At 36.2% G+C, this 13920-nt stretch overlaps 1 protein-coding gene across 1 annotated transcript in view; it reads right to left on the reverse strand.

The window, feature by feature from the left end:
• The window catches only part of LOC117079521 (deleted in azoospermia protein 1-like), a 72002-nt gene that overhangs the window by 48757 nt on the left and 9325 nt on the right, over positions 1-13920 (reverse strand). Inside the window, 5 exon segments of the mRNA XM_033203556.1 lie at positions 4399-4547; positions 4630-4696; positions 5126-5177; positions 5732-5823; positions 6098-6244. Coding sequence (XP_033059447.1) covers positions 4399-4547; positions 4630-4696; positions 5126-5177; positions 5732-5823; positions 6098-6244 — 507 coding nt within the window.

The following is a 13920-nucleotide window of genomic DNA, read 5'->3' on the forward strand; positions in this document are numbered from 1 at the left end:
CAGATTCATAAAGCAAGTCCTTAGAGACTTACAAAGAGACTTAGACTCCCATACAATAATAATGGGAGACTTCAACACTCCACTGTCAACATTAGACAGATCAACGAGACAGAAAGTTAACAAGGATATCTAGGAATTGAACTCATCTGCGCACCAAGCACACCTAATAGACATCTATAGAACTCTCCACCCCAAATCAACAGAAGATGCATTCTTCTCAGCACCACATCGCACTTATTCCAAAATTGACCACATAATTGGAAGTAAAGCACTCCTCAGCAAATGTACAAGAACAGAAATTATAACAACTGCCTCTCAGACCACAGTGCAATCAACTAGTACTCAGGACTAAGAAACTCAATCAAAACCACTCAACTACATGGAAACTGAACAACCTGCTCCTGAATGACTACTGGGTACATAACGAAATGAAAGCAGAAATAAAGATGTTCTTGGAAACCAATGAGAACAAAGTTACAACATGCCAGAATCTCTGGGACACATTTAAAGCAGTGTGTAGAGGGAAATTTATAGCACTAAATGCCCACAAGAGAAAGCAGCAAAGGTCTAAAATTGACACTCTAACATCACAGTTAAAAGAACTAGAGAGGCAAGAGCAAACACATTCAATAGCTAGCAGAAGGCAAGAAATAACTAAGATCAGAGCAGAACTGAAGGTGATAGAGACAAAAAACTCTACAAAAAATCAATGAATCCAGTAGTTGGTTTTTTGAAAAGATCAACAAAATTGACACACCGCTAGCAAGACTAATACAGAAAAGAGAGAGGAATCAGACGCAACAAAAAATGATAAAGGTGATATCACCACCGACCCCACAGTAATACAAACTACCATCAGAGAATACTATAAACACCTCTATGCAAATCAACTAGAAAATCTAGAAGAAATGGATAATTTCCTGGACACTTACACTCTCCCAAGACTAAACCAGGAAGAAATTGAATCCCTGAATAGACCAATAGCAGCCTCTGAAATTGAGGCAATAATTAATAGCCTACCAACCAAAAAAGTCCAGGACCAGATGGATTCACAGCTGAATTCTACCAGAGGTACAAGGAGGAGCTGGTACCATTCCTTCTGAAACTATTCCAATCAATTGAAAAAGAGGGAATCCTCCCTAACTCATTTTATGAGGCCAACATCATCCTGATACCAAAGCCTGGCAGAGACACAACAAAAAAAGAAAATTTTAGATCAATTTCCCTGAAGAACTTCCATGCAAAAATCCTCAATAAAATACTGACAAACCAGATTCAGCAGTACATCAAAAAGCTTATCCACCATGATCAAGTGGGCTTCATCCCTGGGATGCAAGGCTGGTTCAACATTCGCAAATCAATAAACGTAATCCAGCATATAAACGGAACCAAAGACAAGAACCACATGATTATCTCAATAGATGCAGAAAAGGCTTTTGACAAAATTCAACAGCCCTTCATGCTAAAAACGCTCAATAAATTCGGTATTGATGGAACGTACCTCAAAATAATAAGAGCTATTTATGACAAACCCACAGCTAATATCATACTGAATGGGCAAAAGCTGGAAAAATTCCCTTTGAAAACTGGCACAAGACAGGGATGCCCTCTCTCATCACTCCTATTCAACATAGTGTTGGAAGTTCTGGCTAGGACAATTAGGCAAGAGAAAGAAATAAAGGATATCCAGTTAGGAAAAGAAGAAGTCAAATTATCCCTGTTTGCAGATGACATGATTGTATATTTAGAAAACACCATCGTCTCAGCCCAAAATCTCCTTAAGCTGATAAGCAACTTCAGCAAAGTCTCAGGATACAAAATTAATGTGCAAAAATCACAGGCATTGTTATACACCAGTAACAGACAAGCAGAGAGCCAAATCAGGAATGAACTTCCATTCACAATTGCTTCAAAGAGAATAAAATACCTAGGAATCCAACTTATGAGGGATGTTAAGGACCTCTTCAAGGAGAACTACAAACCACTTCTCAGTGAAATCAAAGAGGACACTAACAAATGGAAGAACATACCATGCTCATGGATAGGAAGAATCAATATCGTGAAAATGGCCATACTGCCCAAGGTTATTTATAGATTCAATGCCATCCCCATCAAGCTACCAATGACTTTCTTCACAGAATTGGAAAAAACTGCTTTAAAGTTCATATGGAACCAAAAAGAGCCTGCATAGCCAAGACAATCCTAAGTCAAAAGGACAACGCTGGAGGCGTCACACTATCTGACTTCAAACTATACTACAACGCTACAGTAACCAGAACAGCATGGTTCTGGTACCAAAACAGAGATTTAGACCAATGGAACAGAACAGAGTCCTCAGAAATAATACCACACATCTACAGCCATCTGATCTTTGACAAACCTGAGAGAAACAAGAAATGGGGAAAGGATTCCCTATTAATAAATGGTGCTGGGAAAATTGGCTAGCCATAAGTAGAAAGCTGAAACTGGATCCTTTCCTTACTCCTTACACGAAGATTAATTCAAGATGGATTAGAGACTTAAATGTTAGACCTAATACCATAAAAACCCTAGAAGAAAATCTGGGTAGTACCATTCAGGACATAGGCATGGGCAAGGACTTCATGTCTAAAACACCAAAAGCAATGGCAGCAAAAGCCAAAATTGACAAATGGGATCTAATTAAACTAAAGAGCTTCTGCACAGCAAAAGAAACTACCATCAGAGTCAACAGGCAACCTACAGAATGGGAGAAAATTTTGCAACCTACTCATCTGACAAAGGGCTAATATCCAGAATCTACAAAGAACTCAAACAAATATACAAGAAAAAACAAAACAACCATCAAAAAGTGGGGAAAGGATATGAACAGACATTTCTCAAAAGAAGACATTCATACAGCCAACAGACACATGAAAAAATGCTCATCATCACTTGCCATCAGAGAAATGCAAATCAAAACCACAATGAGATACCATCTCACACCAGTTAGAATGGCAATCATTAAAAAATCAGGAAACAACAGGTCTTGGAGAGGATGTGGAGAAATAGGAACACTTTTACACTGTTGGTGGGATTGTAAACTAGTTCAACCATTATGGAAAACAGTATAGCATTTCCTCAAGGATCTAGAACTAGATGTACCATATGACCCAGCCATCCCACTACTGGGTATATACCCAAAGAATTATAAAGTATTCTACTACAAAGACACATGCACACGTATGTTTATTGTGGCACTATTCACAATAGCAAAGATTTGGAATCAACCCAAATGTCCATCTGTGACAGACTGGATTAAGAAAATGTGGCACACATACACCGTGGAATACTATGCAGCCATAAAAAAGGATGTATTTGTGTCTTTTGTAGGGACATGGATGCAGCTGGAAACCATCATTCTTAGCAAACTATCAAAAGAAGAGAAAACCAGACACCGCATGTTCTCACTCATAGGTGGGAACTGAACAATGAGGAAACTTGGACTCGGGTAGAGGAACATCACATACTGGGGCCTATCAGGGGAGGGGGGAGGACGGAGGGATTGCATGGGGAGTTATACATGATATAAATGATGACTTGATGGGTGCTGACGAGTTGATGGGTGCAGCACACCAACATGGCACAAGTATACATATGTAACAAACCTGCACGTTATGCACATGTACCCTAGAACTTAAAGTATAATAAAAAAAAAGAAAAAAAAAGAAAAAGAAGTGGTATACTCTACACATTTCAAGTACATGGCAAATTTTCAACAAATGAGACACTCCGAAAAACTATTTCACTACTATTTTGTTACCATATTTTCCATCAATGAAAATGTCTTTTAAACTAACGCATAAATAGAATGAAGAAGAAAATAAACGTTACTGATCACCAATGAATGATAGAGTATGTCAAATCCTACTTTACACATCAAAGCAACCAGCATCAGAAAAATTACATGCCAGAAACTCATGAGATTTACAGATAGAGTAAAACAGGTCAGAAATCTACTCATTCCAGAACCAGAATATACCCAGAAGTCACCAATTTATATGAGGAGGCATCTGGAAATCACTGCAAGTACAGACTAGCTAGATTAACTGCTAAACTTAGAGAACAATGAACTACGTAGACACATAAGGAGAACTGCTTCCAAATTCTACTTCAGGTACTAGTTATAAGGGGTGAAAAAGGAAGACATAAGAAGAGATTTGTTCATGTGTCTACAGAGGTCATTTCTAGAAGAAAGACTTACAAAGTATATTGAAGGTTTTTAGCTCACATAATGTACACTAAGAATAAGAAATTTCTAAAAAAGTAGTAAATTTCCCATTACCCAGAGTATTCAAACAGGGATTCTATTGCCACTTACTAGGGAAAGTGTAGATACAATTCCACAGAGGGTACGATGACTACGATAAACAAGAGAACAGGAACGTAAGCAGTTCTCACCTGAACAGGATTCAGCGTTATTGGGTGCTGCAGGTAATTTTCAGCATTTGGATTACTGCAGACATTCCGAAACTGTGGCGGAGGAGAAGGATTAAATACCAAAGGACGTGGCTGCACATGACGAGCACCTTATAAAAAGCAAGAATAAAAAGCTAGTTTTAGTTACTTGAAAAGCTACACGTGTCAAAAAATAACCATTTCTTTTCCTACTCACCTAATTTTGTTTCCTGATTGCAGGGCCCAGCTTCAGCTTTTTACCATGGAAATGTATCTGTGACTGAAAATGAAATAGTAACAAAATGAGAATCAATTTTCAAGTCTTGATTTCCAAGACCTGGGTAAATACCTAAAGCCTTCTCAAGTTCCTATTATCAAAGAGGATCGGTGACTACTACACACCAAATTAAAATTGGTCACCCTGAAGCTACCTTACTTACCCTTATTACTCTAATCAGTATCAAGAGGCATCAAGTGAAAGTCGATCAGAAACTTTTCATCACCCTATCTCCAACCCTTCCTGTCTGTAGTTCATGAACCTAGGTGTCCAGTCAAAAATAAACAGGATCTAACAAGTTATGTGGTTACTCTAAGTTTGGATTTTGAACAGCAAGTGTATCTTTCTCCAAATTTTACGCAACACTGAGTATTTCACTAAGTCTAAATGTCGTATCAATAAAATAAGAGATTTTCCTATTAGATTACTTACTTCTACTATCTTCCGCACATCCACGTCATTAAAAAAGGAAACAAATCCATAGCTACAGAGGCAGAAGACAGATGAAGTATAAAATCATCATCATACAGCACATGGTCCAGCACTACTACTATTCTATACACAGAAGGGATCATAACAAAAGATGAGTAATATACCACGATAAATATTTGTTAAGATGGACATGACAGATCCAGTATAAATATTACTTTTTCTTAACTGGAACTATGTCAAAGTGTGCTAAGATTAGGGTAGTGTGAAAACTTCACTGATTAACAAAAAATTCATTATCTGTGAACCTGAATTTCACTACCTAAGACAACGTGGTTAAAATTTAAGATATCGTGCAGTGTATGAAGAAAACAATTATTTGAGAAAACTGATAACTCATTTGTATGAAATAGGAATTGGAGACATTTAAAAATAAACATTAGAAAAACGATTAAATAGAAGAGCTGGCAATAACCTTTTATCCCCTGCATGAAAGAAACTAACACAGCAAAAAATTTCATTTAAACATGTGTCAGAGTATCACTTTTGAAGTCTTCTTTGATACCTACAGGTGACTAGAATTCAGATATTTTTGATAAAATTACTCACCCTTTGGACACACCAGCTCGATCCTTGATTATCTTCACTTTTTTCACTGAACCGTATCTACCAAAGTAGCTTCTAATCTCAGTTTCATCCATCTATGGAAAATAATAGAACTTCATGAGTAAAAAAAGAGCATTCAAAAATTTCAATTTCACCACAACTTCACTACCATAAGGCGAAAATTTCTCTCCACATTTATCCCCAAATGAATGAGTGGCTCTTTGTCAAAGATATTTTTAGTACTTATGGGTCAAACATAAAACCAATTCTAAACCTCCATGAAATACAAAATCATTAAATCAATAACAGGCCTCAAATCCCATTGTTCATAATGTATTTTAAGGTAAAAATGAAGTATAAATACAATACCCTATTATCAATTCCACCAACAAAAACAGTGTTTGGCATGATTTTGCCTTCTGGTAAAACATAGCCTTGGCTAGCTGCAGCTGATGCAGACTCGGTGCTGGCCTCTCTGGAGATGGTTGAGTTTGGAGTCTCAGGATTTGCAGCAGACTGTAATTTAGAAAGTAGACATCATAATTACATATATAGGCAAAACCCAAACATGATGTGAAATATAATTTTTGTATTTTAAGTATAAAATGTTTTATATAAATTATTTTCATTGTAAATTAGTCACTAGTGCCGTTTTAAGGCTCAGGATTTAAACTAACCAGAGTACATCAGCATGGAATTTTAACCAAACCATATAGCACTTTCTTAAACCCAGTGCCGTTCATCACCGAGTCTTGTATAATATTGTGGAAGAATACTCATTTAGTATTTGTGAAAATACAATGTGAATTAATTAAACTAGAAAGTTCAGATTTTTAAAATTAGTTACTAAAATCATCCTGTTCTATAAAAATAAACTACACTCTACTGAGTAGACTAAGGATAAATCTGAAAACAAAAAAGCCACACCAAAAGAAAATAAGTCTTAAAGTTTTAAACCAATTTGTCTTGGTTTGCCTTTTTCACCAAAATTAACATGAGTTTTTATAATGTTAACACTCCCTATATTCGTATGCCTGCTTTACGTTGGAAATGGATCATGGAAACATTACTTGCTCAGATGTCACAGCTCCTTCTAAAAAAAGGGTTATAATCCTTTCCCTAACGCCAGGGTGTTCAAAGCACCTTTGAAATCACATTTTTCTTCCTGAGTAACACCAAATCGGTACGATAATTCTAATTTTCACAATGGGCTGACACGTATAAATGATACCATCTTCAGTTTCAGTTAAAAAAACCACATACATATAACTCATTAATTTTCTAGGTTCTGATCAGAACTGTCTTTATACTTTCCACAGTAGACTCTAAGGTTGATGAAAAATTTTCTGAAGTAGTATTCATAAGTACTATCCATGTTGGAGAAAAATATAGCGTAGTGCAAGAAAAATTAATTTAGCCAGGAGAGCTAAGTTTATATCCCTTACGGGTAAGTGGTTATAATCCACTGACTTGCCAGCTGTGTATCTCTGGGAAAACTGCTTTGAGAATGAAATGAGATAAGATCTGTAAATTCATTTTGTACGTATAAAGTGGTAAAAGTGGTATGTTAGTGTAAGTTAGTGTCTCGTTATTTGAATTAATATTTTCAGCAGATGTTTTCTCAAGTTTCTTTTCAGGCTTTACTATTATAGCTGACTTATTTTGAAGAAATTTTAATTAAGAACTAATTGAAACATCAGGAAACTGTGACACATCATTAATTTAAAAATCACTGGTGAAGTGCCTGTTGACTATAAAAGTACAAAAGGCTGTAAAGAGTAAGTTATTGCACATATACCTGTATGAAAGAAAACAAGACAAAAGAAACTGTGTATCCTTTTGAAAAGCACAGTGATGCTACAGAAGTTAGTAAGAAAGAGTTCCTGCATTGTTAATTAGATGCTAGAAGTTACTGATTCTACACAGCTTTACTAGTGATGAAATCTAAATTGTCAAATCAACAAAAGCCAAGTTTATTGCTTTTTTCTATTCTTTTGTGCTTGTACTTGCTATTTTGGGTTTGTAACTAACTCCTAATTCTTTCCTTTAATACGGCTATTTCATGACAACGATGTGAAAGAAAAATTTTAAAAACTATATCTAAAGTTCTTCCTTTCTAAAAATGTTTTACATCGTTGTTTTTCTAGATGACATTAAGCTGCATTATCTTGAACTATTGGGAACCTGATTAGATTTCCCTTCCCTATGGACAATTTACCAATCCCTTCTCAGTTCATTCAGAAATCCCAAACCGAATAATACTGGAAAATAAGCTGCAATTCTGAAATTCTGAAGTTCTTGTAGTTTCTTTTTCTCCTTTTCAATTCCCCCTTGATTTGTGGATGTAATTTCGATATATTTGTCTTTGATAAACAATCTATATTACAGTATTGTCTCTGCACCACAGTGTTTAGATGTATTTTAATTGAGAAGTGTAAGATCTGGCAGAAAACTATGTCAGATTATTAGTGGTTAGGGAAATGCATTGATTCTCAACTGGGGAAGATTTTTGAGCCCCAGCAGCATTTAGTGATGTTTAGAGATGGGCTGTTACAACTGAGATGTATTCCTGGAATCTGATGGGCTGAAGGCCAGGGATACTACTGCACATCCTACAATGTAAAGACAGCCTCCTACAATAAGGAATTATTTGGTCCCAAATTTGAAAAGGGTGTGGGTTAAGAAACCTTGTGACAGTGCCGCAGGAATTGAAGAATACAATTATTGTTTGGGAAGAACCTGACTTCCACTGTTCAGTAAAGTAGATCTTTTCATGACCTCAGTTTCAGTTTCTTTGCTTGAAAATGAACGGTTGGAAAAGATCTCTGGGGTCTCTCATGATTCCCATAGTCTATACAATTGTAAAATGGATACTGGAAAAAACAGTAGTTTGGAAAGAGGAAAAAGGGCATTTGATATTATAAGAAATTTGACTTTAGCCTGGATCTTGCAAATTAGCTGCCTGCTTAACTGAAATCCTACATACAAAATTCACCAAATCACTTTAATAGCGCCATCATGTCCTAGTATTCAGCCAGCAGGTTGAACTCAAAGCTAGCGAAGTAAGCAACGTACTTCAATTTTTGCAATGTACTCCATTTTTACCATGGTTTGATTAGCAGTGATTTTTCAATTCCTACTGTGTGTGTATTCATACCTAATTATGTAAAGTATATAAAAAATCCACTATCAATAGACAGCTGTTGGTTAGTTTTAAACTATGACCAAAAATGTAAATGAATGCTTAGGATAAGCAAAAGTCTCATTTTAAAGACAGTACTATCACAACCGTCAATAGCATCCTGAAAAGAAACTGCATTAAAGAAATAATTCTCTTAATCATATCTTCAAGTGAGTTGGCGAATTTTGAAATGAGAAATGTTGGAATAGTAAACTGGGGTGAGCTTCAAAACTATCATATACACAACTCTCACTGCTTCTTAGAGCAAATACATTTCTTGTCATATGTGGAACAAACAAGTGATAAAGACAGCTAATGTTGGAAAAAATTATCATTATTTAAACTCCTAGGATGTCAGCTCCTTTGCCAGTATTACCTAATTCAGTTACTATGCGAACATGGAAGCAGCAAACTGATATTTAGGCAGACTGACCAGGAAAATGTCTATCATTTGTAGTCATTAAAGTTACACTCACAACAACAGGAAGAGGAGCAAATAAAAAGAATATTAAAATTAAGAAAATAGGACATGAAAATCTGAATCAAAACTTCAAGTAAATCCAAGAGCAGATTCTAGGGAAGTTGTGGGTAGGGAGGATCAAATTCAAGCAATAAATAATCCTAGCAAAACTAAGCAAGAAAACGCAAGAAAGCAAAAGTATATGAGACCTGAAAAATGGGTTGTGGCCACAGATAATAAAAGAATACTACTCACAAACACTATTTTCAAAGAGGAAAAAAGTATTTCTCAACGCATTTTACAAAGATAAAAGCATATAAGTAACAAAGCCTCATCCAGATGATTCATCCCCGCCCTCAACACAAATGCAAAATTCCAGCAGCACATAAAGAGTTAAAAGTTTATATTGGGAATGCAAGAATACTCCATTCGCAGGATACATTACTTTAATTCATCACTGAAAATCATCTGATAAAATACAGCATTCATTTTTAACTTTTTTAAAAACCCAACTGAAAGAGAAATAGAGGAATCTTATTTTCTATCAATCTAATCCTACCCTATCATCAAACTTGCAAGTGAAATAGTTGAGTCAACTCAACTGAAATTAGGAATAAGGTAAGGGTACCAGGGTACCTCCCTTAACTACTATATATTTGTTCCCCTATGTATGACAAAAGTGAATACTAATACAAAGCTTTTATCAATCCATAAAAATAAAATTAAGAAGGTAATTTAAAAAGCTAACAATCAATGGTCAACTTCACTGATGATTTAAAAGAGTGCACATCAACATAATGTAATATTTTCCAGCTATTAGGCTGAGAATTTAATAAATCCTAATAACTTTCACTGGAATGGGTGTGGAAAAGACAGCACTCTAAACACCATCAGTGAGAAAATACTACTACATGATTTACTAAGAGTTCCATGGAAAAGGTGTATTATAATTTGACAGGTGAGGATACCCACCAGTATAATAACGAGAATTTGTTATAAAATTGTTATAAAAGGGGCAAAGTGCTTTCACCTAGCAATTCCACTCATAGCAATTAATCTCAAGTAATTAATAGGACAAGGGTGTCAAGATATTTACACAAAGATATTACACAAAGACTGAGTCTCCCTTTGTTGCCTAGGCTGGAGTGCAGTGGCAGGATCTCAGCTCATGGCAATCTGCTTCCCAGGATCAGATGACTCTGCTGCCTCAGCCCCCCGAATAGCTGGGAATACAAGTGTGCACCACCCCACTTAGCTAAGTATTGTAGTTTCCGGTAGACAAAGAAAACAAAGATCATTCAAATATTCCTTCACGTTTTCAAAAACACAGGAGATACACAACATTCCTGAAGTACATATTCTGGTTCATTTGTTATTGTAACAAAAGAAACAGAACAGGAAAAAAAAACTACTTTAGGTTTCCAATTCCTAACGTTCTCGTTGTTACTTCCACCTCTTCTCCAGTTTTCTGGGTTGGTATTGTGGAAATCTCAAAGATATTTGTTATTCAAATTTATTACCATAGATACGATCATGGGTCATATATACAGTCATACTTATGAGAACACACCCAGAGAACTACTATCATGAAGCAGCAAGCTAAAATAAAAATACAATCGGAACTGTGTGCTCCAAGAATTGGGTAACGGTTTTATTTCACTCTCTATCTCTACAAAATTCATGAAAGTCAGTCTGGATGTTTTAGCTCTTTGACAGCAAAGACAAAAAACAAAACACATGCTGATACAAAGAAGGGAACACTAAATCTCAGAAAACTGTTCTATAGAAAAGTTACTGATTAAGTATATTGTTGTAAAATATTATTTCATCACTTCTAAATAATATAGAGGTCTTCATTACACTAAAATGCTAAGTGTTTTCTTAAATGTTAGGTACATTTCACTAGCTTAAAATGATGAATTGGCCGGGCGCGGTGGCTCAAGCCTGTAATCCCAGCACTTTGGGAGGCCGAGACGGGCGGATCACGAGGTCAGGAGATCGAGACCATCCTGGCTAACACAGTGAAACTCTGTCTCTACTAAAAAAATACAAAAAACAAAACTAGCCAGGCGAGGTGGCAGGCGCCTGTAGTCCCAGCTACTCGGGAGGCTGAGGCAGGAGAATGGCTTAAACCCGGGAGGCAGAGCTTGCAGTGAGCTGAGGTCCCGCCACTGCACTCCAGCCTGGGCGACAGAGCGAGACTCTGTCTCAGAAAAAAAAAAAAAAAAAAAAAGTGATGAATCATTCAAGCAATTTGTATAAGCAAGTTGAAGGTCTCAATGGTATCTGAAAGTAAATCATTTTCCTCCCTCTTCAATTGCCCAATAATTATACACAGGCAACTGATATCCAGTGATGACTGCACCTGGTGAATTTGGATAAGTAGGATATGCCTGAAAATAAAAGTTGAAATAATGGGTTACTATGGTAAAACTTTTTTTAAAATTAGAAAGAAACATCATTCCCAACAGAACAAAAATATGAAAAACTTTAAACTATTATTTTTCTATATACAGCAATGCAGAATTCTAAATGAAGGACTGACTTTATGAAGGAAAAAATATTCTCAGTCAAATGCTACCCTTTGGGTCAGGAGGGAGAACAGACAAATGACAAAAGAAGTGACTATTTCACCAAAGTTTACCTTATTTATACTGTGTACTTATGCCCACCCAGAAGTTACTTCTTACACTGGTGATAAGGCTTCATTAGGATAGATTTCAACTTAAGCTAAATTAATACATTTCCTATCTCTTTGGCAAAATACTTCTAGATGTTGTGTATTTGACAACAGTATAGGGTAATATTACATTTCTTCTACAGATATTATGGCTTTCTCTGTACCTCATTACAAAAACTAATGGCAGTACATAATCCACAACTGGAAAGGAGACAGTAAAATGTCTTCTCTTTTTCAATAAACATTTACTAATTGAAAACATACAGGTAGCAGCATTAGTGAATACACCCAGATTCAGTAATGGCTCATAGTACATGTTAGAAACAAGTAGAGCTTTTTTTCTAGCCATTGTTCAGAGAAGGAAAAAGAAGAAGTGGTATACCCTAAACATTTCAAGTACATGGAAAATATTCTTTTTTTCTTTTTTTTCTTTTTATTATACTTTAAGTTCTAGGGTACATGTGCATAACGTGCAGGTTTGTTACATATGTATACTTGTGCCATGTTGGTGTGCTGCACCCATCAACTCGTCAGCACCCATCAATTCATCATTTATATCAGGTATAACTCCCAATGCAATCCATCCCCCCTCCCCCCTCCCCATGATAGGCCCCGGTGTGTGATTTCCCGTTCCTGAGTCCAAGTGATCACATTGTTCAGTTCCCACCTATGAGTGAGAACATGCGGTGTTTGGTTTTCTCTTCTTGTGATAGTTTGCTAAGAATGATGGTTTCTAGCTGCATCCATGTCCCTACAAAGGACGCAAACTCATCCTTTTTGATGGCTGCATAGTATTCCACGGTGTATATGTGCCACATTTTCTTAATCCAGTCTGTCACAGATGGACATTTGGGTTGATTCCAAGTCTTTGCTATTGTGAATAGTGCTGCAATAAACATACGTGTGCATGTGTCTTTACAGCAGGATGATTTATAATCCTTTGGGTATATACCCAGTAGTGGGATGAAAATTTTCAACAAATGAGAGACTCCAAAAAACTATTTCACTACTATTTGGTTACCATATTTCACATCAATGAAAATGTCTTTTAAACTAACGCATATAAGGATTATAAATTACTCTACTACAAAGACACATGCACACGTATGTTTACTGCGGCACTATTCACAATAGCAAAGAATTGGAATCAACCCAAATGTCCATCTGTGACAGACTGGATTAAGAAAATGTGGCACATATACACCATGGAATACTATGCAGCCATAAAAAAGGATGAGTTTGCGTCCTTTGTAGGGACATGGATGCAGCTGGAAACCATCATTCTTAGCAAACTATCACAAGAACAGAAAACCAAACACCGCATGTTCTCACTCATAGGTGGGAACTGAACAAAGAGATCACTTGGACTCGGGAAGGGGAACATCACACACTGGGGCCTATCATGGGGAGGGGGGAGGAGGGAGGGACTGCTTTGGGGAGTTATACATGACATAAACGTCATGCACATGTACCCTAGAACTTAAAGTATAATAAAAAATAATAATAACGCATAAATAGAATGAAGAAGAAAATAAACGTTACTGATCACCAATGAATGATAGAGTATGTCAAATCCTACTTTACACATCAAAGCAACCAGCATCAGAAAAATTACATGCAAGAAACTCATGAAATTTACAGATAGAGTAAAACAGGTCAGAAATCTACTCATTCCAGAACCGGAATATACCCAGAAGTCACCAATTTATATGAGGAGGCATCTGGAAATCACTGCAAGTACAGACTAGCTAGATTAACTGCTAAACTTAGAGAACAATAAACTACGTAGACACATAAGGAGAGCTGCTTCCAAATACTTTAGGAATTAGTTACGTGGGGTGAAAAAGGAAGAGATAAGAAGAGATTTGTTC

Source organism: Trachypithecus francoisi, unplaced genomic scaffold (assembly GCF_009764315.1).
Source record: "Trachypithecus francoisi isolate TF-2019V2 unplaced genomic scaffold, Tfra_2.0 Contig00224, whole genome shotgun sequence".
Taxonomy (NCBI): Eukaryota; Metazoa; Chordata; class Mammalia; order Primates; family Cercopithecidae; genus Trachypithecus; species Trachypithecus francoisi.